Source organism: Nannospalax galili, unplaced genomic scaffold (genome assembly GCF_000622305.1).
Source record: "Nannospalax galili isolate Female #2095 unplaced genomic scaffold, S.galili_v1.0 scaffold146, whole genome shotgun sequence".
Lineage (NCBI taxonomy): Eukaryota > Metazoa > Chordata > Mammalia > Rodentia > Spalacidae > Nannospalax > Nannospalax galili.
Genome location: NW_008357929.1, coordinates 6,002,775 through 6,028,843, shown reverse-complemented (window position 1 = coordinate 6,028,843; position 26,069 = coordinate 6,002,775). Strand labels below are relative to the sequence as shown.

The 26,069-nt window shown below is 44.9% G+C and overlaps 1 protein-coding gene across 8 annotated transcripts in view; it reads right to left on the bottom strand.

Annotated features, from left to right (window-relative positions):
* Gas7 (growth arrest specific 7) overlaps positions 1 to 26,069 on the bottom strand; it is a 264,772-nt gene that overhangs the window by 68,811 nt on the left and 169,892 nt on the right. For 4 of the 8 annotated variants that reach the window (XM_008855723.2, XM_008855725.3, XM_008855727.3 and 1 more), the window contains exon 2: positions 20,518 to 20,641. In XM_008855723.2, coding sequence (XP_008853945.1) covers positions 20,518 to 20,641 — 124 coding nt within the window. The remainder of the gene's footprint in view (positions 1 to 20,517; positions 20,642 to 26,069) is intronic. The other 4 variants (XM_008855724.2, XM_008855726.3, XM_017795048.2 and 1 more) reach the window with 1 other exon arrangement.

The following is a 26,069-nucleotide window of genomic DNA, read 5'->3' as shown; positions in this document are numbered from 1 at the left end:
AAGCAGTTATGTTTCCTGGTGTTTGCAGTGAACAGAGCTGGGACAATCAGGCATTGGGGAGGGGGTGATGTTCTCACCCTGGATGGGAAGAGTCCTGCTCATCCAGTGGTCCAGCCTATGAGCTCATTCCTTCTGTTCAGATTTTCTGAGCACTGGAGAGGGACACAGCTGACAAAGCAGCTGAGTGAGTGACTCTTCCAATCTTGGCTACTGCTTTCCTATCACTCCTTCCCACCAGATGCACTGTGAGGGCTGAGATTGTCAGTTCAGCCTGTGTTCTGCATGGAGCAGAGCAGGCACTCAGGAAGGGTTTGATGAACGACTAGAGACTCGGCTCAACATAACCACTATAACTCAGTTCAGTGACTTGGTTATGGCTGATTTGTAAACAGCATCTCTCCATCTCTCTCTCTATTTGTCTCTCTCCGGCTCTCTCTCTTTTTCTTTTTCTCATTGTGTGTGTGCAGATAAAGGGATACAGAGACATTGAAAAAGCACCCCCCTGCGTGTGTGTGTGTGTGCGCGCGTGCGTGTGCGTGTGCAGATAATAAGATACAGAGATAGGGAACACCCCAATTCCCTCACAGTGTATAAATTACGAATCAGTCACAACCCAGTTTCAGAAGTCAAGGGGCTTGGGTGTAGCTCAGAGGTAGAGTGCTTTTCTAGCATGTGCCAGAGGCTGTATGATCAACCCCCAGCATGTTAAATGGCTAAATAAACAAAAATAAATAAATAAATAAATAAAAAGAACAGATGACATATATGGATAGTTTATAGAAAAAAAAAGCAAATTATAAGAGATCAGCCCAGTAAACAAGAAAACATATTTCTCACCCTCAGGATTGGAGAAACATAAGCTGGACTAACGATATCACATTCCCATCCATGGGATAAGTTCCTTCTATAGCCACTACTCTTAGTGAAGATCTGGAGAAGGGGGTTGACAGTGGATAGAGAGAGTGGGAGCTGTGTGACTCTCTTTGAAACACAACTTGGGAATATCTGTCAAAATCCCCAGTGTGCATACCATTTGACCAAAACAGCTCTAGGTGTGCACTGAAGTAACTGGAGATATATTTTGAGTATTTTTTGTTAATGGGGAAAAGCTTCCAGGAAGCAACCTAAGTGTCCACTCACAGGGGACTAGTTACATGATGAAGAACAGCATTCCTGGAAGCTATGAAAGTGAGCGAGGTTGGTCCACAGTGCACACAGCTGTGAATACAAAATCTTCATCTTTATGAAAGGGCTTAAGCAAAATGGATATGCTTCTTTACATATGGGAATGGCTACAGGGATACACTAAAAGCTTATCCCAAAAAATAAAATCAAAATGGCTATGTTTTTATAGTATACCCCATTTGAACGCTTTACCACAAATAACAGCCACTGTTTGTATACAGTTTTACTTACTACAGTTTCATTTACCTAAGGCCAACCATAGTCCAAAAGTATCAGATAGAAAACTCCAGACATAAACAATCTATGTTTTAAATTGCACACTGTGCTACGTAGTATGAGGAAATCCCATGATGCACCATTCCATCTTCTGTGGGACTGAATCATCCCTTTGTTCAGCATATCCACATTGTAGGCACTATCCCCCTGTTAGCAATCAGATCAAGGGTCATAGTACCATAGTGCTTGTATCCAAGTAACCCTTATTTTATTCAGTAACTTCCCAAGAGTACATGAGGAGTGATTCTGGAAACACCAGTGTATTCAGGAGAAGCCATAAAGCACTTTAAGTGAACAAGTAAAATATTTTGAGCTGGGGGCGGGACATAAATCTGCATTGTGCTGGTTTAGGGATAAAGAAAACAACCGATGGAAAAAGAGAGTATAAAGCAGACTTATACAAGGCTAGTTTAGCAGAGTCAACAGGTGCTCCCCAGCATGGGGAAAGGCAGAGTCAACAGGTGCTCCCCAGCATGGGGAAAGGCAGAATTAGCTGACAAATGCTGTTTGCAAACTGTGACAGTTATAGTTACTTCTCATATATTTTCAGAAGTTAAATCCCATAGGGATTTAAACTTTTAAAGGGGTAAAGGTGGAGAACAATCCATAAAATTAGGAGGAAATTTTAGAGGCTATAAGATATAAATGAAATATCACTATATTTTGTGGGTAAGTACCTTTTAGAGTATGACATCAGAAAGCAGAAACTGTAAAAGGTTGGCTAATATATCTATAAAAATTAAGTTTAAAAAATCATGATCAGGGCTGAGGAGAAGTCTCTGCTGTTAAAGTGCTTGCCGTGCAAGCAAGAGGATCAGAGTTCGGATCCTTAGACCCCCACATTAACGTCAGGTGGGCATGGCAGCTTCCTCTAAGTCCAGCCTCAGAGGTGGAAATAGGGGGTCTCTGGAGCAAGTTATGGGTTTGATTGAGAGTCTCTGTGTCAAAGTACAAGGTGGAAGAGAGGTTAAGGAAGATTCCTGACATCAGTCTTGGGTAACCACATGTATGTGCATATACACCTGTACTTATGTGTGTTTACACATGTGAACATGCATATACACACATGCAAACCACACACATATACATGAAAGACAAAAGTCATGATGAAAATTATAAACTATCAGAAAAATGAAAACAATATATGATAGAGACTCTTCTCTGAGAACTGCTTAAACTCCAGCAAGTCATGGTAGTCCATGTAATCCTAGCCCTTGGAAGGCTGAGGTAGGAGGGTCTTGAGTACAAATTCAGTGTGGGTAACATGAAACCCTGTCTCAAATAAATAAATAAATAAATAAATAAATAAATAAATAGGAACAGTAAATTTTAGTACCTGCTGTGTATACCCACAAACCATGGGTGTGATTACTTGGATCAGTCCAGAGTCCTACAGAATGGAACCTGGAGTGACTGTCTTCCACTGTTCCACTGTTGATACTTCCTTCCTTCCTTCCTTCCTTCCTTCCTTCCTTCCTTCCTTCCTTCCTTCCTCCCTCTCTCCCTCCCTTCCACCTTCCTTATTTTTATTTTTATTTTCTGTGAATGAGTGTTTGCCTACATGTATGTAAGTGTAGTCTTGTTGTACGATGCTTTTGAAGATCTGAAGAAGCTACTGCATCCCCTGGAACTGGAGTTACAGGAAGTTGTGAGCCACTGTGTGGGTGCTAGGAACAGAACCTGGGTCCTCAGCAAGAGCAACCGGTGCTTTTAATCACTATGCCACCACTCCAGCCCCTGTTGATGCTTTCTAAATGGCTCTAGAAGAACAAAAGGTAAACCCAGAAAGAAAGGTAGATGAAGCTAACCCAAAGAAAATGAGGGATAGGAGCAGGTACAAGGCTCCAAAGATCCCAGACATGGAAGCTGATTTTCCAGTTTTTCAGGAAAATGTCCTCAAAGCCTTCTACTAAATGCACTGTGTGCATGTGTGTGTGTGTGTGTGTGTGTGTGTGTGTGTGTGTGTGAAAAAGGGTCTCACTATGTAACACTAGCTGACCTGAAACTCACTATGTAGACCAGGTTGGCCTGGAACTCACAGAGATCTGCCTGCCTCAGCCTCCTGTGTGCTGGGATCAAAGGTGTGCACCGTCATGTGCAGCCTTTAATTGCCCTTCTTAAAAGCTGGAGTGCATGGCTGTCCAGTCCTCTAATAAGACCAAATCAGTGCAAGGGCACCCAGCAAGCCATACTGTTCTATAAAGTCAACCTCTGTCTGAACAACAGATTGGATCTAGAATAGTCTCCTGTGACCTGGTCCCAGGAGGCCATCATAACTTCTCTGTGGAAAATCACACTGCCCAACAAAGCAGGGACTCCCCACTCCAAGAAAGTGGTATCTTCTACTCACACATCACCTTTTTTAGTTGTTTGTTTTCTGAGGAACCTGGCATTTATTAACTTTAGTCGTTCTGCATTGCTAATCCTCATGTAGAAGATTTCCAGTAAAAGGTGTGACTTTATGTTTATAAATAATGCTCAAAATCACCGAGAGTGTTGCTTTTCACAGGAAAAGGGAGATCGTCAGAAAGAACCAAATTTAGTTTGGGAAACAGAAATAAGCAACACCTCTCCTAAGCACAGCTGAAGAGAAGTCCCCAAACCCTCTGGACTCCAAGGAAGGCTATTCTGCATGGGACATAGCCATCCCCAGGTGCCGGTAGGAGCGCAAACCCATCCTAATCACGAACCAACACTGCAAAAAAATTCTCAGCCAAAAACCTATTCTTAAACAGCAAGAAAGGGCCCAGGAGATGGAGAAGATCACACAAAACAGGAACAGAACATATTTTAGTGTTGAATGAAGTAAGAGTCCTTGGGAAACCTCCTGAGCAGATTTTGAACTCTCTCCCCAGAGAGGCCCCAAAAGCCCACCCATCAGCCAAATGCTGGGAAGCTGTGTAGGGAAGCATGGAACATGGGTTCCAAGCTGCACTTTTCAAAGTCCACCCACACCCCAGGATTGCATGCAGCACCCGTTACAATGCAGATCACCAGGCCTGATCCCATCTATGAATTTCAGGTCTGTCTGGGAGCCTGAGAATTTGCATTCTAAACCAATTCCCAGGCAATTCCTCCTTGTCTGTCTGGGAGACAAACTGTGATGGTGGAGTTCCTGATGTGGCAGGTGCTGGCTGCATCCAGGCCTTACTCTCAGGCAGCACAAAATAACAAGGCACAGAATCAAAACACTCCACAAAAAACTCCTAACCTTGTGGACTGGCTGCTTGTGCCACTTCTACAGGTGGCCCTGGTGAAAATGCAGAAAACTCTTCCCTTCTGGGACCTTGTCCAGGACCTACACATGGTCCTGAATTTGCCATGTCATCATAAGATTTCTTACCCCACAGCCTCCACCAAAGTCAGGCTGACCTGAACCTTTGGCAGCAGCACCATCTACCTTCCCACCAAGAAGACCCAGGTCCAGTGAGATGGCACCGCAGGTAAGGGTATTTGTCCCCAAGCCCGATGACCTGAATTTGATTCTCAGGACTCACATGGTGGAAGGAGAGAACTGACTGCTGGAAATTGTCCTCTGATTTCCACATATGCATGGTACATGAGCACTCACAGACCACACACACACACACACACACACACACACACACACACACTTCATCCATCCATCCATCCATCAATAAATGTAAAACAATAAAATTTGTTTTAAAAGACGATTGGGAATGCCCAGGGCAACTTCCAGGACTCATGCTGGGAGATGAGATCTATAGGTCTTAAGAGGCTATCTAAGACATAAGACATGTCAAAGGACCCCTGGCTGGTTCCACGTGTGCTGCACATGTGTGTGCATGAGACTGGGCATGCCTTTCTGTCAAGGATGTGGATATCAGTGTGAACGTGTAGGGAGCACAAGCAAAGTCACAAGACTGAAGAAGGAAATGAAGCTTTTGTTGTAAAAATTGAAAGGTCAAAAAGACTCAACCGACCAACCAAAAACTAACAAATGACTGCCGAAACTGAGTTGCCCCAAGAGACCCAGGTAGAGAAGAAACCCAATGGGGCAGAATCTCTGAGGGTAAAGAAAATCAGCCAGGACCACAAACATGCAGGACAAAGTTGCCTGAGCTTTGCATACCTCATCACCTCCCCAAACTTCTCCCAATCTAGACATTAAAGATTTAAAGCCTGGAATGAGGGCAGGACCCAGCTCCCAACACACTGTGTCCATCTAGTGGGTGGGTAAGACACTTATTAAGTCTCGGCTCTCAGTGTTACAGGCACTGTCTTCTCGGGGGGGGGGGACTTATCTTTGGGTACCCACATTAGGCAACTGGCAAAAAAGCAGGAGCTTTGGTCAACAACAACTGCAAGATACAGGCCATGATCTATACAAGGATGACAAGACCCCTAAGGGTCTCAGTGGCCCTGTGCATGGCTCAGCCCACTGCTCACAGGGAGTGGGCATGCAGTAAACACGGGCTTCTTGCATGACTAACTTCTTGCCCAGGTTTCTTCCTCCCACATCTCTTGGAAGAGCATAGTCTACTTTGGATTCCAACTCAGATTGAAAGAACAAAAAGCTGTTACCCTACTCCAAGATCTGCCTCCAACACTAAAGCTCCCATGGACAGGAAACTGGGCCAGCTTCATATTCTGAGGCGTGATCACCAGCAGTTGTGGGTGACGAACACGTTGAGGCTGAAACTCATGGTTTCATAAGAATTTTTCTTGAGCCAGAAGGGACCTTCAGAGGTATACTCAGTCAGGAAAGAAAATCACAGCCAAGCCACCAGGAAAGTTCCCTTGAACAACTCATACCCACTTCAGGATGCCTTCCGAGTACTATTCCCACTGCAGTCGCCCACTCCACCCCGGCAAGAAGCCATCAAGTGGCTAATTAGAGCTGGCTACAGAGGAGGCATTGAGTAAACACTTGTTGCTTGATAACCAAGTCCATGGTTCCTGCCCACTCACATATTAGCATAGAATGTTCAGGTAACACCCGTGTGTGCTAGAATTTTCTCTGGCTCCATGGCACCTAACCTTTACAATAGCCGCCCTGCTGAATGTTGTCCAGACTGCCTCTCCCTGCTGTCCCCAATGTCTTCCTACAGTCACAGGCTCCCACAGGCCCTTCCATCCCACCAGACCCAAAGTGGCAATGCTCCATCCACACTAGCAAGCCAGATGCATGGGATAGTGGCAGTACCCGGCAGAATGGATGAGTTGGAAGGTATTCCTTGCAACCAAGGCTTTGTTACTGTCAAGTATCCAGTTACTTTCCACTAAGCTCTCTTCTTCTCTTTCTTGGCCCTCCTTCATCACTTCCCAAGTTCAAATGCATCCATAAAGTAAAAGTTCTGACTTTGTGCTGGGATGCCACTTCTGATCCTTTTTCTCTTTTGCATTTATTTATTGTGTGTGCATGCGGCTGCACACATATGGAGGTCAGAAGACAACTTGCAGGAATAGGTTCTCTCCTTTCATTATGTGGGTGTTTCCCATTGAACTAAGGTCATCAGAATTGGCAGCAAGTACCTTTACCTGTGGAGCCATCTTACTGGCTCTTTAATACTTGATGCAAAACTATGAGAGCCCGGGGCTAAAACTTGAGCACCCACAGGAACTGAACATGGAAAAATTTGGGCAGAAAAAATGTCCAAGGGAGGGGTGACTATGAGATCCACCCATCTCTGTTTGGGCAGTTTCACACCTCAAGGATTACTGACAGGCATCCATGTTTATGAAAAGCCCTCTGGAGTTTTCAATGCTGGATACCAACAGAATGTTAAGTATTGCAGACACATCATAAAAGGCTTCTGTGGGAGTGTCCCACCTAAAGACTATCCAATAGGGACAACTGCTGACTATCCTGTCTTGGTGGGACAGCTCACCCAAATTCCAGAAGTCCTGACTCCACTTAACTGTCACCTTCTCTGTTCCGTTCTGTACCGTGAAAGGATAATGCCGTTTCCTAGGAACTCAGCCATCACAGATCAGCACTTTTCCAAGCTTTGACACAGAATAATTATGCATGTTTATGAGGAACAGTTTGGTGATTTGATTTGTGTACAAAATGCAGAATGATCAAATTAGAGTAATGAGCATTTCTTTCTCCTTCAAAACTTGTCATCTCTTTGTGTTGGGAATGTTCTAGCTTCTCCCAGTTTGTTATAAAATAATAGTAAGGTATCACCAAGTACTTTCACTGTAGAACTGAACTTGCTCCTCCTATGTTCCTGTATTCTGTCCTCCTCTCCCTACCTGTTTGTGCTGGTTAGTTTTTGTCAATTTGATACAAACTAGAGTCATCTGGAAAGAGGGAACATTGATTGAGGAATTTCCTCCATCAGGCTGGCCTGTGGCCATGTCTGTGGGTCATTTTCTTGCTCACTGATATAGGAGGGGCAGCCCACTGTGAGCAGTGCCATCCATGGGCAGGTGGGCACAAGAATAGTAGCTGAGCAATCCTGTGGAAGCAAGCCAGTAGGCACATTCCTCCATAGTCTCTGCTTCAGTTCCTGCCTCCAGGTTCCTGTCTTGAGCTCCTGCCCCAGTGACCCATGATGATGGACAGAAACCAAGCTAGAACACTGCCCTAGACTCTAGAGTGTCTCCTCATCCATGATACCAAATTTTTATCTCCTGAAAGAGTGAGAATATGCAGTATTTGTTTTTCTGTGCCTCTCTCAGTCCCACGTAGTACAGGGTCCTCCAGTTCCATTCATGTTGCTGTGGATACAGATCTGCACTTTCTCTATGGCTGAATAGTATTCCATTATGGCTATGTACTGTGCTGTCTTTAAACTTTCCTTCACCCAAGGGCACCTTGGTAGATTCCATATTGTGGCTATGATAATTAATATTGCAATAAACACAGTGTAGGTCTGTCTTTGATACGTCAACTTCATTTCCCTTGAATGTATAGCCAGTAGTGGGATGACTAGATCGGCACTTTTGGAAGAGCTAAACCTACGAAGAAATCATTCCTCAAGGAGGCAAGTCATCTTGAACATTCCTTGCCTTTTATTTATTTTTTAAATTTATTTTTATTTTATGTGTATGAGTGTTATGCCTGCATGTATGTAAAAGCATCCGTATTGTGTAATACCCAGGGAGAACAGAAGAAGGTGTCGGATCCCCTAGGACTGGAGTTACAAATGGTTAGCTGCCATGTGGGTGCTGGAATTCGAATCCAGATCTTGTGCAAAAGCAGACAGTGCTCTTAACCACTGAGCCATTTCTCCAGTTCTTCTTTTAAAAAAATACTTATTTTTTATTTTATGTTTATGAGTGTTTTGCCTACATATATGTAGGGGCACTGTGTGCCTGTAATGCCCACAGAGGTCAGAAGACAGAATTGAATCCCCTGGAACTGGAGTTACGAATGGCTGTTAGCTGCCATGTGGGTGCTGGGAACCAAACCCGGGTCTTCTGCATGAGCAGTCAGTGCTTTTAACTGCTGAGCCATCTCTCCAGCTCGTTCCTTGTCTTTTGACAAATGAATATGGTTGAGGTAACCAGTCAAGATCCTTCTACATCACATCGATGAGCTCTGCTAGGCTCTTGGACCCCTCCAGACCCTGCTAGGCCAATGAGTTCTGCAGAATGACGAATGGTGAAGGACAGAGACTATTTGTGGGCTCATACTTACTAAACAAAAGAGAGCAAACCACATGCCTAGGTCTAAAGATCTCCAAAAACGAGAAAGATGAAAGAGCCATGACAACTCTTCCCAGCCTCTACTGCCTAGGGTCAGAGCAGACTCTGGGCTCCCCAAAGTTCATCCTGTCCAGGCACCAGGGAGCTGAACACAGCATACACATAAGAACAACACAAGCTCCATGTTCCTAACCAGAGGCCAAAACACTGAGATCCAAACAAGGTTTTGAGTTATGGATTCAGAGACTTTGGGATGAGAAGGCCTGTAACTACATCTCATTACACAGATGACAACAAAGGCTCGCAGATATACACCAGTCAGCTTCCCTGTGACCTCATGGGCATAAATACAACGCAGGTGAAAGGCCCTTCCTGGCCGGCTCACACTCATCTTGTCACCATAAAACTGAGTTATTTGTCTTCAAGTAGTTCTTCCAGGAGCTTCTGCTCTAAATGCAGCATTTTATGGATATATAACCTTTAACCTTGGAATGATGACAAACACTGCATTTTCTCACTATATTTCTGAAGGACTGAATTTACTTCTCAACTTTACATTTGATTCGCTGCCACTGCTCTAGTTTCGATCTGACATACTCGCCCCATCCCCTAGACCTCATGTGGGAAAGCTTGGTCCTCCACCTGGGTGCTACTGGGAGGTGGTGGTGCCTTCAAGAGGTAGGGCCCAATAGAAAGCTGTTAGGTTATACAGAGTGAGCCCTTATAGGGGATTCGGGGAGCCCAGTCCTTCCTCCCTCTCTTTTTGCTTCCTGGCCACCATAGGTGAGCAGCTTCCTTTGCCACATGTTCCCACCATAATGTGCTATGTTACCATAGGCCCAGAGCCATGGGGCCAAATGACCATGAACTGAAACCTCTGGAATCATGAGTCTCAACAATCTGTTCTTTCTTATAAGTTGATTATTTCAGGTACTTTGTCACAGTGTAAGAAAGCCAACAAGTACAACTAGGTCTATCAAGTTTGCTGTTGCTAAGTCTCCTTGCAAGTTACAAAAAGAAAAAAAAAGGCAGGTGGAGATTATAAGAAAACACTTAAGAATGTGATGTATAATGTTTGACTTTTTTCCAAATAGCAGATTGTGATTCAGCAAGTCTGTAGCAGGACCTCTATAATGGTATGTTTTGCACAAACCCCCACCTCCTGGCACTTCTGTTGTGCACCAAAATTTGACAGTCATGAAGAAAGAATTCCCAAAGTGTCTACATAATTGTTTCCAAAGACCACCAAGAAAGTCACAAAACATTCAGCATCTTATACATGTATGTTTTTAAAAGATAATGCTTTATCACAATGTAATTCAGTGTATCATAAAACTCAGTCTATAACGGCAATACTATGTGGGGGTGGGGGTTATGAGTTGGGGGAGCGTATGGTTCTCACCATTACCTAATTATAGTACATTTCCATCACCTTAACTCTGTGCTCATTAGCACTTGCTACCCACTACCCTACAGCAGCCCCTGGCAACCACTCATCTGTGTTCTATTTCTATGGATTTGCCTATTTTAGGCATGTCACATAAATTGAATCCTACAGCATGTAGCCTTTTGTGTCTGTCTTAACGTGGTCGGATGTTGTCAAGGTTTACCCATGTCAAAGTGGGGTTCGGTCCTGCTTCTTTCCTTTCTGTGGCTGACTTCCACTGTGTGCAAGCACCCTGTTTTGTTTACCTACTTGTTGGTGGGTGGCCATGGGAGAGCTCTTGCTGGCTGAGGGGATGATGTGCCCTGTGATGTACACATGTTTCTGCGTGGATGTGGATTTCAGTTCTCTTAGGCACAGAGCTGGGAGAGGATCACAAGGGGAATGTCCCCAGATTTCTTTCTGCTGCACTGACACCTAGACCATTAACTACTGATTGGTGACTCCAGCTAACAACCAACAAGATCAGCCTCACAGTGTTTACTGGTGAGAAGGCTTTTTTTTCAAAGTAACTTGACTTCTTAGGTTAGAGCAAAGAACAAAATCCACCTCCTTTGTCTTTGAATTTATGTGGCTCTTCAGCGATTTTGAGTGAGTCTCGAACTCTCTTAGTCTCTATCACAAACCAGAGATTACTGGTCTTAGAATCTGATGGGAAATGAGGGCTATGTAATGTACGTAAGTACTAGTTAAACATTACAAATTAAAGTGGATGCCCAATAAGAGAAAACAAGGCCCACACTGAGGCAGGTTAACAGCAAGCTTTTGAGTCTAACAGCTTTCCACTATGAGTTAGTGCCACAGCCAAAACATGAAAGTATGTGTGTGTGTGCGTGCGCACGTGTGCGCCCGCGTGCGCTCTCAAACACGCACAAGAGCACAAAGCCTAATTTAATCAACTGAATGTGCCAAACATAAACACTGCTCTAGTCTCACATTTGCTTAATACAGATGGACAGAAGAAAACAGACTGTTGGTTTGGAGTGTGGAAGCTTCTTAGGGCAATTTATTAAGAGGGAATTGCCAGGGACATCTGACTTGGAGAGTTAGAAAAGTATCCAATTACTGGTAACAAAGAAAAGCTCAAAGAATAGTTTTCACAATTACTAGTTCGGTTGGGAAACTTACCCAGAAACTCATTAGTTTTTAGTGTAATAAAGTTGAATGGGAATTCACTCATTTAAAGAAAAATTAAAATAAGAAATCAAGAAAACTACTGACTGTTTGGCAAACGAGTGTAAAATTTCAAACCTTGTTCAGTCCCATACCAAGTCTTGCTCGCAAACTTAACAAAACATTTAGAGACACTGATTCTTTGTCTAAAAGGGTACAGGGACAAATTCCAGCTGTCCTGTTGATGCCTAATAGGACAATTGGGTGTCCCAAAGGATTATCGTTTTCAGGCTAAAGAGATGGCTCAGTAGTTAAGAGCACTGACTGATCTCGCAGAGGACCCGGGTTCAATTCCCAGTACCCACATGGCAGCTAACAACCATCTGTAACTCCCATTCCAGGGGATCTGACACCTTTTTCTGACCTCCATGGGCACTGCACAACATGGGTGCACTTACACACATGCAGACAATACACTCATACACATACAAATAAAATAAAATAAAAAAGATTGTCATTTCCAATGAATGGCTATCTAAAAATCCATAAACTCACTTATCCTTATACCAAGTTTAGTTGCCACCATCCATGCCCCTCTTCTGAACACTGAAACCTGGGGGTCCAGTCACTGTTTGGTTACAGAGGGCCTGGTAAATGTGAACATAGGCTCTGGTAACACACAAATGGTAAAACACATTTCTGGATGTGTAAAATGGGGGTGCTCTTTTTGTTAGGCCAAGAATCTTCAAGCTTTTCCTACAAGACCAGTCAGTGAAGATTTTTGGCTTTTCCAGATTCACTGTCTCTGTGGCAATCACTCACCTTGGCCATCATGGTGTAAAGCAGCTGTAGGCAGCACAAAGAACATGGTTGTGTTCCAATAAACTTTATTAACAAAAATGGGTGGTGAAATGAATTTGGCCCATGGGCCTTAGTTTAGTGCCCGCCTGTGTTAGTTGAGTTAGAAGCTTTCTCCAGGGGTTGCTATGGAGTAAACTCATTAGCCACTGAACGTCTGTATGGATGACGTGGATTCAGGGATACACCATGCCACTCCATTCTAAGGGTACATCTTCCTAGGGACACTTCCTAGGGATACATTTGAGTCCTGCACACCAAAGTGACTCCTACTTTGGCAGAGACCTCACCCCCTACCTCTGTTGACTGCCCACCTTGGGAAGGGATGAAGCATCAGTATGGAGGGATGGAATCAGACTTTCTGATAGGCTGCTAGGGGTCAGGTGGTCTAATCCAAAAGGATGGAGAAATAGCTCTTGAAGGGAGGAGTCGGGTAGAGTCTGACCAATGGGAAATGGGAGAGGAAAAGATGAAGTCACTGCTTCCCTGTGGTCCCTCCAAGGCATGCCTCCTCTATAACCCTCCAAAAGCAGTGAGCACACCTCCTTGGGGACAGCTGCTCACTCTGCAGCTCGCTGACAGACACTCTGTGGTACCTGCTGCATCTTCCCTGGCATCCTTTTCACTTTCACCCACCCTCATTGGTCTGGGCTCATTACCACCTAAATAAGGTCTTAGAACTTAATCCTTTCCTCAAGCTCTGCTTTCTGGAAAAACAGGGTTAAGACATAGCCTCAAATTATGTTCTTTCTTTAGGAATGAAAGACATATATAAAATAAACAGAACAACTGGACTTAAAACATCCAAAGTTTATTAAGTATGCTGTAAAACAGTGACTTGTTGTGTTGGTTAGTTTTTGTTAACAGGACACAAACTAGAATCATCTGAGAAAAGGTAACCGGGGAATTGCCTCCATCAGACTGGGCTGTGGGCATGTCTGTGGTGCATTTTTCTGACCTCCAATTGATACAGGAAGGCCCAGCCCATGGTGGGTGGTTCCATCCCTGGGCAGGTGGGCCTGAGCTGTATAATAAAGGTTACTGAGCAAGCCAAGGGGATCAAGCCAGTAAGTAACATTCTTCCATAGCCTCTGCTTTAGTTCCTACCTCTGGGTTCCTGCCTTGAGATTCTGCCCTGACTTCCCTCAGTGATGGATTGTGACCTGGAAATTGTAAACGGAAATAAACCCTTTCCTCCCCAAGTCAGTTTGGGTCACAGTGGCAGCAAAAAGCAAACTAGGATACTCATATTAAACAGAAGTGATCTTGTCCTTCCATAACAGCTTCAAATGTTTCTCCAGTGTCCAAATGGTAAAATATACCCCAGACAATATCAAAAAGGTCAGCAACTCTCCAAAAGAGGGACTTGAATACCTATGAGCATATTACTGCTAAGTGATATAGTACACAAACCTGGCTCCTGATGAGAAACAGAACCAGCAGTATGGTGCTAGCCCTCTCAAAACACAGTTGGCTGTTGTGCAAGAGGCATGCCAGGGGCTGAGTGCTTACATCTACCTACAACCCACATGCTAAACCTCAGTCCTCAATGCGATGGTGCTAAGAGGTGGAGACTTGAGGGGTGATTATGTCATGAGGGCCCCACTTGCTTGGGATTAGTGTCCTTATAAAAGAGGCCTAGGGGAGCTTGTTCACTCTTCCTGTTACACGAGTGTACCAAAAATATAGATTTCTATGAACCAGAGAGCAGGTTGCCACAAGACACCCAGTTTCCAGAAATTCTCTGGTTTTCAAGCCACTCAGCCTATGCTCTTATGTTAAGTCCCTTAAAGCTAGTTAACTCAAGCTCCCGAATGGAGTAGGTTATTGATAACAGTTTACCAGTCATGAATTCAACACTGTTCCCATTTAGCTCCAGTCTAGCCCAGAGGAGCACAGAGCATGTTCCTAGACAGCCCAGGAAGAGCAACTTTCTGTCATCAGAACCCTTAGGACTCTGGGGCTGTATGCCCCAATCCGTATGATGAAACGCCCTGGAGAGGCAGAGCTGTGGGGAAGTGAGGCACATGGGGACTTCCCAAAGTTCATGACTCATGCTCTGCTGGCATTGGGGAGTCTATACAAAACCAGCAGCATAACTACAGTAACTTATCCTTTGAAGCCTCCTGCAAGGCATCTGGCTCATTCACCATTTACAAAATAATCTGTCTCCTCCTAGGGACTTAAATGCCCCCCCCATAAACCTGATCTGTATTTCTCTCTCTCTTTGACTTCTTCTTCCTCCACAGTCTTTACTCTCTTGCTTGTTACACTACCTTCCATGGATTCCTCCTATCCAGGGCAATTCCTGTAAGTCTCCAAGGCCTCTTCCTTAAACTCTGTACAGAACTCTCACCTGCAGATTTGTATTGGGTAATGGGTCTGCAGCTCTGTTCCGAAGAAATGAAAATTTTAGGCTACTCCACATAGCTGTGCATGTTGGACACTGCACAATGCCCAAAGGGACAAGCAGGGGGTAAAATCCATTCTGCTCTCTACATGCCAGTCATGCACCCATAGGATTCCCTGGGCTTCTACCAGTTACCTGGATGTCCTTGAGCCACAAATATATGCTGGTCATGTCTTTCTGAATATGCAGCAAGGAACCATATACACAACATGGATTCACCTTCCTTCTTCCTAGCCAGCCTCTGAGGTATCCCCTATACTCACTGTATCACTCTGTCACAAAAGGCAGAAAGCAGGAGGCAGTCAAGTCCTCTGCCAGTGGCCTGCCATGTCCTGTCTGACTGAGTTCACCTGCCCTCCTTTCTTGATACTGCTGTAGATCAGTGCTGACCCCGTTATTTCTCTTCTCATTTAAGCTGTCTACTCCATGCTCACTGCTCTCAAATCCTTCACTCTGTCCACATGAGCAGCCTTGCCACAACGTTTCGATGGGGTCTAGTCACTGTTTGGAAACTTTCCATGACTTCCTACTGCCCAGAGGGTGGAGACCTCTCCTCAGAATGACCCCAGGGGCTGTTTACATGCCACACTGCTTGCTTTCCCTCGTCTCCTGGTTCCCTACCACTGGAAGCACATCAATCCACTTCTTCCTGCTGCCTCACCTTCTGCTTGGGCTGTGACCTTGGTTAGGCACTTGTATCAAGGGCCCCTCCTTAAAGACCTCTTTGAGCCCCACAAGAAGGTGACAGAAGCCTCAACAAAGCTCCAGTCCCCCTTTGCCAATGCCAGCAAATGCTTTTGGGAGTTTGGGTCTCTGACCCCCTTAGAACTGCAGTCTTGTCCCTGAGAGTAGAACCTGTGTCTCTTTCTTTGTGTGTGCCCACAGCCTGACCTGATGGCAAGTAGGGCACTGGCCCTCATTTGTGAAATCCTGAGTGGATGTGAAAATAAGATTACCAGAGCAAGGGGATGTACACGTAAATGAGACTTTGGACAGAAAACTTATTATGCCCAAGTGCTCTTTGGGGGAGGATAGGACGGGGATTAGGCAACTCTAAGCATCCTCTGGTTCCACACTGCTGGATTCCCACAGCCACTGAGGATTGAGATGCTCAGGGGAAGACATCTGTGTGTGCACTGAACATGCATAGGCTTTTCCCTAAACAATACAGGCTAACAAGTATTTACATAGCATTGGCATCATACTGGGTATTATAAACAACCTAGAGATGACAAGGTCTATGGGAGGACAGGCGTAGGTTGTATGCAGACACTACACCCTCCTATATAGAGGGCAGGAACACCTCTATGATTTTATCTAGGGATCCTGAACCCGTCTTCTGTAGATCTTCAGAAATGACTGTTTGGTCCTTCTCAAGACTAATCAAACAGGTATTCATTTAACGTTTCTGGGGTTCAGGGTAGAGCATAATGACAGAGTGTTTAGTCAAGACCTTGGGTTCAATGCCCACTTACACACACACACACACACACACACACACACACACACACTTTTGCTCATGCACGCAGAGCTTTACAATTTGCTTCCACCACAAGAACATAGGCAGTTTAAAGGTGAGGACATTCTCCAGGGTACATTTTTTTTTTTTGTCTTTTTGAGACAGGGTCTCCCTGTAGCCCCAGCTGTCCTGGAACTCACTAAGACCAGGCTGGCCTTGAACTCACAAAGATCCGCCTGCCTCTGCCTCCCAAGTGCTGGGATTAAAGGCATGCGCCACCACGCCCAGCCACAGGGTACATATTTAAGCTCAAAAAATGTGTCAAATTTTATTAAGCTACCCAATGAATGAATAAAACTGATATGCATCTAGAAAGCAGGACAAAAGAGCCAGGATTACTCTAAGTACAAAAGAGGTGGGAGGAGCTGGTCCCAAGACCCAACAGATAACTTAGCAAAGGAGGTGAGTGTGCCTACTGTGAGGCCCATGAACTTGTGAACCAATATCATCTTTTTCAGGTTTTTTCCTGATTAATTTTTATTTTTATGTGTATGAGTGTTATGCCTGCATGTGTGTAAGTGCACCTGTTTCATGCAATGCCTGTGGCAGACAGAAGAGGGTGCTGGATCCCTGGGATCTGGAGTTACCAACAGTTGTTAGCCGCCATGTGGGTATGTGGGTGCTAGGATTTGAACCTGGGTCTTCTGTGAGAAGAGATGGTGCTCTTGACCACTGAGCCATTTCTCCAGCCCCATTGTTTTCAGGTGTTTTTTTTTTGTTTTTTTGTTTTTTTTTGGTCTTTTTGAGACAGGGTCTCCTTGTAGCTCCAGCTGTCCTGGAACTCACTATGTAGACCAGGCTGGCCTTGAACTCACAGAGATCTGCCTGCCTCTGCCTTCCGAGTGCTAGGATTAAAGGTGTGCACCACCACACCTGGCTCTTTTTCAGCTTTAAACAGTCAAAAAGAATGAGATTTCACAACACATTCAAGTTACCCAAAGTTCATATTTTAGTGTCCAAACAGCTTTCTTCTTCTAACTCCTTTTTTTTTTTCCTTTTTTTTATTTTGTGCCATACATAGAGTTTCACCAGGACATGGCTGCACGTGCTGGCTTACATTTTGTCTACAGTGCCATTCATGCTACAACAAATAGTGCTAAGTCGCTGTGACAGAGACCAAAGGAACCTCCAAACCTAAAATATTTTCTACCTGGTCTTTTAGAAAAACAGTTTGCCAACCCAAGGCCTGGAGCATCCTGTATCACTGTACCCCACAATCCTGAGGAAGCTCAGACTCACTGGCTATAAAGTCTGAGTTCCAGAAGAAAGCTGCCAGACACTGTTTGTTGATATAAAATGTAACTTGCAATTCCATTCACAAATAGAATGCTAGTTAAATTAATGGCAGTGCATTCTTAATAAAAAACAATGAATTAGGCTGAAATATTATGTATCTATAATATAATTTCTACATAATTTAAAGAGGCAAAATAGATAGCATTTTAAAATGCATTTTTAAAGCATCAGTATATATGTATTTATTTTTGATTTTTAAAAATCTTTTATTTATTATTTTTGTTTTATGTGTATGAGTGTTTTGCCTGCACTTGCATAAGTGCACTGTGTCATGCAATGCTCATGGAGGTTAGAAGAGGACATTGGATCCCCTGGAACTGGAGTTATGGACAGCTGTTAGCCACCATGTGGGTGCCAGGAACCAAACCCAGGTCCTCTGCAAGAGCAGTCAGTGCTCTTAACCACTGAGCCATCTCTCCAGCCCCTTATTTATTTCTATTTTATATAAGTGTTTTGCTTACACATATGTAAGTGCACTCATGCTGTACAATGCCACAGAGACCAAAAGAGGGCGTTAGATGCCCTGGAACTAGAGTTATGGATGGTTGTTAGCCACCATGTGAGTTCTGGAAATCAAACTCAGGTCCTCTGTAAAAGTAGCCAGGGGTCTTAACTGTTGAGTCATCTCTTCAGCCCATTATCATGTATTTAGGAGATAGAGAATACAAATTTATCTGAAAGAACATATGTGATCAATAGTTCTGGGAAATGGGTCCAAAGATTTTTATTTTTTATTTCAACCCCATGTTTACTCATTGAATTTTAAGCCCTGAAAATATATTGTTCTCTAATGTAAAAAAGATAAACAGATGCTGACTGGCTGTATAAAGGTATTTTCCCTATTCCCCTTTGCAGTAGGGTGGCTAATTTGGGGCAAGAACAGATCCAAAGTCTTTCTCTCAGACCCATCCAGTCCAAACTCTGCATTGCATAGGAGATCTGTCAGACACCTGCTCCCCCAAACATCTAGTGTCCCCTTCCCCAAACATCCCCTTCCCCAAACATCTAGTGTCCTAGAGCAGAGCACAGCTGCTTATATGTTTGTTTTGAGGAAGCATGAGATTAGACAGTTAAAAACAGTCCTACTTCCCTTTTCCTAGAAACCTTGATTGCCTCTCTTCAAGGAGAACACCCTGCTGAGCCTGCAGAAGGTCAGGGTGCTGGCAGCTCTATGGACAAGCCAGCTGTCCAGAGCATCTGTCAGCTTCTCTGTGTCTCCCTCTACACAGTAGCTGGCTGTTCTGTCACTGGGACCCATCCTCCTAGTACAGGCTCAAAATCATAAACCATACAAATGTTAAGCCCCTCTTGCATGGCAAGATAGAGCTATGAAGTCAGACAGACACAGAGGAGAAAAGTGAGACTAAGTCTGGGCCAACAGGGGGATTCGGATCAGATAGATGCTCATATTCTGCCTTGGCACATATGACTATAATTTTTCCACCCAGCTAACTTTTCTTGTGTAGAGTTGCTTGTGGTAAAGTCCCTGGGGACATATGGTCAAAACCCAGGACTTCTCAGTTTACTTGCCATGCTCTGCCCAGGACCACAACTGGAACAGTGTTCTTCTCCCTATGACAAGACCTGCCACACTGCACAGCCTTTTATAAGCTGTTTGAGCCCATTTTCAGGATCCTGGAATTATTTGGAAGGCCCAGGAAATTGTAACAATCTGGATCAGGGAGCTACAGTCCTACTTAGCTCAAAGATGCATGGGGAGTAGCTGGGTGGGTGGATGTAGACTTCTAATCCTAGCACCCAGGAGGCTGTGGCAGGAGTACTGCCATGAGTTCAAGGCCAGTCTGGACTATGTATTCCAGGTCAGCCTAATCTATTAAGTGAGACCCTATCTCAAAAAGAATGAGTAGATGGGGGAGCTGGAGAGATGGTTCAGTGGTTAAGAACACTGGCTGTTCTTGCAGAAGACCCGGGTTTGAATCCCAGTACCCACATGGCAGCTAACAACTGTCCGTAACTCCAGTCCCAGTGGATCCGACAGCTTCTTCTGTCCTCCGTGGGCATTGCAAGACACGGGTGCACTCACTTACATGCAGGCAATACATGTATACACATAAAATAAAAATAATAAATAATTTTTTTTAAAAAAAAGAATGAGGAGAGGAAAAGAAAGGAAAGGAGGACAGGGGAAGGGGAAGGGAAGGGAACAAGGGGAGAGGGGAGAGAAAGAGGGATCCCGTGATAAGGGATAGGATAAGTGAGCCACACGTCGCCCCATCATTTCCCATAAGACATTCCACGAAACACAAGCCAGTAAGATATTTCAGGAGAGAGAAGAGTGTTGCAATAAAATTAGGAAAACTGCATTCAGTCCATTTTGGAGCCTCAATACTATCATCAGGATATTCAGAGTCCCTAGAAAATATGCAGTAGTTTACTTAACTTGTTTAACAGGATCCAAGTTCACTTCTGAGATCATTTCTGGAAAACACAACCCCAGATCCTAAAGTTGAGTTGGATGAAGAGGCCCAGGTGGGTGTGAGGCAGAAGGGATGTTGGGAACCTTGCAGGGCAGTTGTTCCCTGGAGCTGCTCCCAGAACTACAGGCCTGGGCCCCCACACCCAGCAACAGGCTTGAGCAGGGCTGTATTTTAGGCCCTTAGCAAATGCTGAACTGTCCTAGAGTCAGAGGGTTAAGGCGCCAGGACGCCTTTCCTTACTCAGGTTTATCAAGAAAACGCTCCCAAACCGGAGGATGGAAGGGTGGGAAGAAAAGCACCCCTTGGGAGAAGCAGTCACTAGGAGGGTTGGACCAACCTGGTCCTGAGTGGGACTCACCATTGGTAGTCGTGTTGACATAGTAACGCCGGCCCTGAGGCGACAAGTAGCTCTGCCAGCCAGGTGGAAGGATGAAGGTCTGGCTCTCCTCTCCTGGCGGAGGGGGGACCATCCCAGGCTTCTGCTGGAGAGGAAGGAAAAGGTCACACACATTTGCCATTTTTACAACTGTTTAAACCATTAAGTCAGAGGCTGACAAAGTCACCCCAGAATTGTTCAAATGGGGGTAGCATGGTCCACAGGCGTCCCTCGGGGCAGGTCACAGGTGACATGTGGTACGAGGTGCCCCCTCACAGAAAGTACAGCTCTTCTAGGTCACAGCACAGACAGACACTCCTCCTCATCAGATACTGCAAAATCAATCATAGGGTGCTGTGCTTGCCACGGACCCTGTTATCCTGCATGCCCTGCTGAGGACTCTGCAGCCTACACTCCACAGGATCACCACATACAGCAGCAGACGAGACCCCAGGCCCACTGTGCAGACTTAGCAGAAGTAATTAATGCAAGTCGTGGCAGAGCGAGATGTAAAACATTCTATAATAACACTGAGAATCTACAAAGATCTGGGTGGGGTTTTTCTCTCCAAGTGCCCAAATCATTGTGGCAAGGGGGACTAGGATTTTAAGACAAACTAGATACCATTGCAGACTAGAATACTCACTGCATGCAGATACATACAGCTTGATTCTTGTAACAACACACAGTTACATTCTTAAGAAACAATCAGAGAAGAATATATATGTCAGAGAATTAAACTTAAGGCAGGCACATACTGAATGGTGTATTACGGTTATACCACTGTGGTGGCATTATGGGCAATTTTTATTTTCTTCTTTCTACTTCTCTATCTAAACCTCCAATAAATACAAAAAGAAAAGTTCTCAGTTAAGGAATATTTAAAAATAAAGAGAGAGGATCCAAATTAGCCCACATGATAGCTATGCCACTTGGAGAAGGGAAATTGACAGAACTCAGAATTCTAGCTGGAGAGTGCCTGAGAATTTTTCAGCGAAATAGGAGTCTATTCAGAAACACAAACAGTCATCAGCTTCCCTATGTCCTCAGTGTCCACTGCTGTGCCCACAGGAGCAGGTCCTTTGGTCAGCAATGGCCACTGTCTAGAAAAGTAGGATGGTGGTTGAAGTGGGAGCAGGAGAGAAGCATGCTCCAAGGCCACTTTCCTGCTCTGCGAAGGCTGTGACACCACGTCTCAGTTTCCTGTGGTGGCCTTTGTGCTATGACTAAATCATAGGTGCTCCTGGGATGTGCAATAAGCATGACCTCCCTCAGCCTTCTATGTAGCCATGGTGTGCATCATTATTAATTTTCACAATTGTTCCTCTGTGCTCAGATGCCTCTATCTCATACAGAGGCACCTGCTGACCCACAGGACCTCTTTGATTCTGGACGAAAGACCATGCTCTAAACAGACAGGTGACAGTGAGGTGCATGGCAGCCAGACCGAAAGAAGTGCCATTTCCTGCTAGGCTCCCGTCTCACTGCACAGCCCATAGTCCAAGCACACGTGAACCTGAGAGCAGATGTGCCTAGGCTTGGAAGGTGGCCAGAATACAAGCAAGACCCGTAGTGTAGCAACAAGCAAAGACTAAGCGATATGATGGGGACATGATGGTGCAGGCTTGTGAGTCCGGCATTCAGAAGGGTGAGGGAGGAGGCTCATGAGTTTGAAGCCAGCCTAGGCTACATAGAAAGGCCCTTTCTAAAAAAAAAAAACCCAAGAATTAATGAACAGGAAAAGGGAGAAAAAAGGAAGACGGGGTGAGGTGGAGTGAAGAAGGAAAGAGAGTGAGAGAGAGCGAGAGACAGAGACAGAGACAGAGAGAATGTAAATGATTCCACATTCAGCACAAACATATTTTGACCAGGGGCCTTGGGAATAAAGTAGGCACGGGAATGGGTGTTGAAAACAAATGTTTTCCTGAAACAACTATTCTAAAACTAGAGGGTGAGATGCCAGGTCATCTTTCCTTGAGCCTAACATCAACAAGTACCAAAAAAAGAGAGGCTGTGGTGGTGACTGGGAAATTGTTCAAAGGGGTGGGGGGCAAGACCCAAGCTGACAGGAAGGAATTGCACAGAGGGAATCCAAAGACCAGTAAAATCAGCCTCAGGCTCAAAGCACCTTGGTGCCAACCCTGCCTCAGCCACACAGCCATCGAGCCATCGTATCACTTCAGGCAAGTGACTCAGTCAGGCTCTTCCCACATCTATAAAGTGAATGATGCTAACATTGGCCCAGGTGTGGAACACACGGGAAATCCACAGAAACACGGTCGGAACCTAGAAGAGGGTACACCACTGAGGGTGCTCAGTAGATGGGGGGTCTCACTGGAAGGGACACAGAGGCAGGCTTCCCCAGGCTTTGCCTTGTGAGAGGTGAAGTCTAGGCAAGAATATCAACATCCCCTCCAACTTCCCCTTTACCACGGAAGTGCCACCCTTGACAGTTTTCTCTGAGGTTTCTGCTGTCAAGACTACCTGAGGAACACCCGAAAGGGAGGTTAACACCTTTCAGAACTAAGTTCAGTTGAGAAGGTTGGGTGGGAAGGAGACCACTCCCTCTTGGAGAGCAAGTGGACTGAACCTTCTGGCCCTCAGAGCCCTACCTATGAAGGAGCAATTAGGAGCCTGGCCATCTTCATAGCTGTGTAGTATTTTTCTCTTTAGAATGATTCTGGTTAATTCATCTGTGTATCCCTGTGAAATCAGACGAAGTTTCAGTTTACACATGAGGACATGGATAACCAATGAGGTCATCCCTGCCCTAAGGTCTCTTCTATCCATGGAGTATAGGAACCTTTGGGGAGGTACCCTGAGATTGAATCAGGGAAGGTCAAAAAGAGTCCAAAAATGGGGGAGGACAGACCAGTACCAGCAGCGGGACTAGTTCCTAACTTGGCCAAACGGGCTGTGTTGAAGGTGGTCTCCAAACCCTGACAACACAGCCAGGGGTTCTGTCTACCTGCCAACTCACTGCCTTGCCTGCATCTCCCAAGGCAGCTTCAGCCCCCTTACCTTTCCTTTTCTTAGAAAGAATTCCTTCTTACTAGCTGACCTCCAACAAATCAGGAGTCAAAAGATGTTGGAGACAGCTGGGCACACCCCCAACCTCCAAGCAAGGCCGAAAACAAGCATTCGAACAAAACCATGCCCGAACTAATATTCAGAGCAGCATTATTCACAATGGCCACAAGAAACAGCAGAAACAGTCATGCAAATGTGGGATAGTCATACAATAGAATATTATTCAGAAATAAAAAATGGATTCTCAATCCTTGTTATATCATGGCTGGGCCTTGAAAACATCACGCTAAGGGAAAGAGGTCAGGTCACAGAGGCCACATGCGGTCTCATTCCATCATATAAAATGTCTGGAACAGGCAAAGTCATGGAAATACGCTAGTGACTACCAAGGGCTGAGAGAGGGGAGCATGGACGCAGGGCTTCCCCCCTGGGGTTGTGAAATTGATCTGAACTAGGCAGTGGTCACGGATGTACAATGTAATGAATGCATAAAGGCCATGGATGATCAACTTTATGTTATATGCATTTTACCACAATAAAGATTATCTTTAGAAAATCTATGGTAAAGGCAGAAGTTAAACATGGTCACTTAGCCCTTATTTAAGAGGTCCAAAACACCACTATTATAGCCATGTAGGGGCAGGAGCATGCAGCCTCCTGGGAGAGCTGCCCACAGCCATCAAAAAGGGTAGTGTGTGGATGACCACCCAGTAATTAAGGATTCTCTTGAATTTCTTCTCTAATTAGTTTCCTCCCAAGTTAAATCTTTCCCTTCCCATCCTTGGCCCCACGGCTTCTCTTCAAGCTCTCTGGGTTCTTTCCCATGGGAATAGGAAGGAGAAGCAGAGGTGACACCAGGGGCTGGGAAACAAAACCTAGACCAGACAAGATCAGAGGGTGCAGAGCAGAAGGGCGATGAAGGTTCCTTCCAGTAGAGAATCCAGAAGGAAATACATGAGACATCTCTGTTGGCATTATAAAATCCTGCCTCGTCCTCTGGAAGGAGCCATCCATGAGTCAGTGTACAAGCCTGGGCTTCAGACCTGCCCGTTCTACCCTCATTTGTTCAAGAAGCAACATTTTCAATGTTCCACGAACGGTCACCCTGTAAGGTATGAGGAAACTTAGTCTTTTTTCCTTCCCCTAAATAGGTATATGGATCATTCATGGCGTAGCATTGGGCAGATGCTATTTTTAAAAAATTCTTCTGAGGAATATTATTCTGTATGAATAGAACACTACAGTTTGTATATTCATCCTCTGATGGACACTCGGGTTCTTTTCACATTGGGGCCATTATAAATAATGGTTTTATAAATACCTATGTCCAAGTTTTTGTACCTTACCCTATTTCATATATAATACCAAGAAGTTTCTAGACCACTTCAAAACCAGCTGTAATCCCAGCACTCAGGAAGCTGAGGCAAGAGAATCACCAGTTCAAGGCTAGCCTGAGACTCTGAGTCCAAAAACCAAAGGCTAGGAATGTAGCTTAGTGACAGGGTACTGGCTTAGCAAGGTCCTGGGTCCAATATACAGCCCAGTAAAGAAACAAACAGAAAAATAAGCCCAAACAATCCCTTAATCTAGTAGGGTTCTCCAGAAAGGTCTGAGCTCAGATCCAATTTCTGCGCATGCATATGAACTTGTATCATTCATCAAATGCCTCTAGTTTGCAAGGCTGTGAGTCAGGTGCTTCACACATCCCCTGATCTTTACAAGGAGTCTATGTTGTGGTTGGCATTTATTCCAGTTTTTAAGTGAGGATTATCACAGTCAGAAGTTTAATAATGTGTCCAGTACTGTACAGATAATTAAATGGTAAATCCAAACTACCTAAAAATATTACCTTTGGGCTGAGGGCATAGTGCAGTCACAGAGCTTAGGCTTAGCATGTACGAAGCCCTGGGTCCAATCCAAGCACTCTCTGTCTCTCTCTCTCTCTCTCTCTCTCTCTCTCTCTCTCTCTCACACACACACACACACACACAGAGTCACACAGAGGTCACTCAAACCAACCAACAAAAGTTATCTTGCTTCGAGAAAATTCTGTCCAGTTACCCAAAGCCAGGTAACCCTCAGTCCATCTCACCTCAGCTGCCCACAATCAAATCCACATCTTCACTTCACCACCTGAGAGCCAGAGCCCATCTCAAAAGGATGATAGCTCAGGCCTGACCCTCCCATCTGTCTCATAGTCTCCAAAGGAGCATATGCCTTCCTGGGAGATGCGCAAAAATATCACCACCCTCATCCAAGCGTCAAGTTCAGTCCCCAGCTGTAGACCTACTTCCCTGTCTCATTAACACACACACACACACACACACAGACATGCACACACACACACACACACACACACACACATGTCCTCTTGATGGTGGCATTGATTCCTCTTAGAAAAAAGTGAGCAAGCACTCAAGCAAAGGGAGTCACCCAGAGACTGAAAAGAAATGTCACAGCCAGGGAAAGTGGTGTACACCTGTTATCCCAGCATGTAGGAGGCT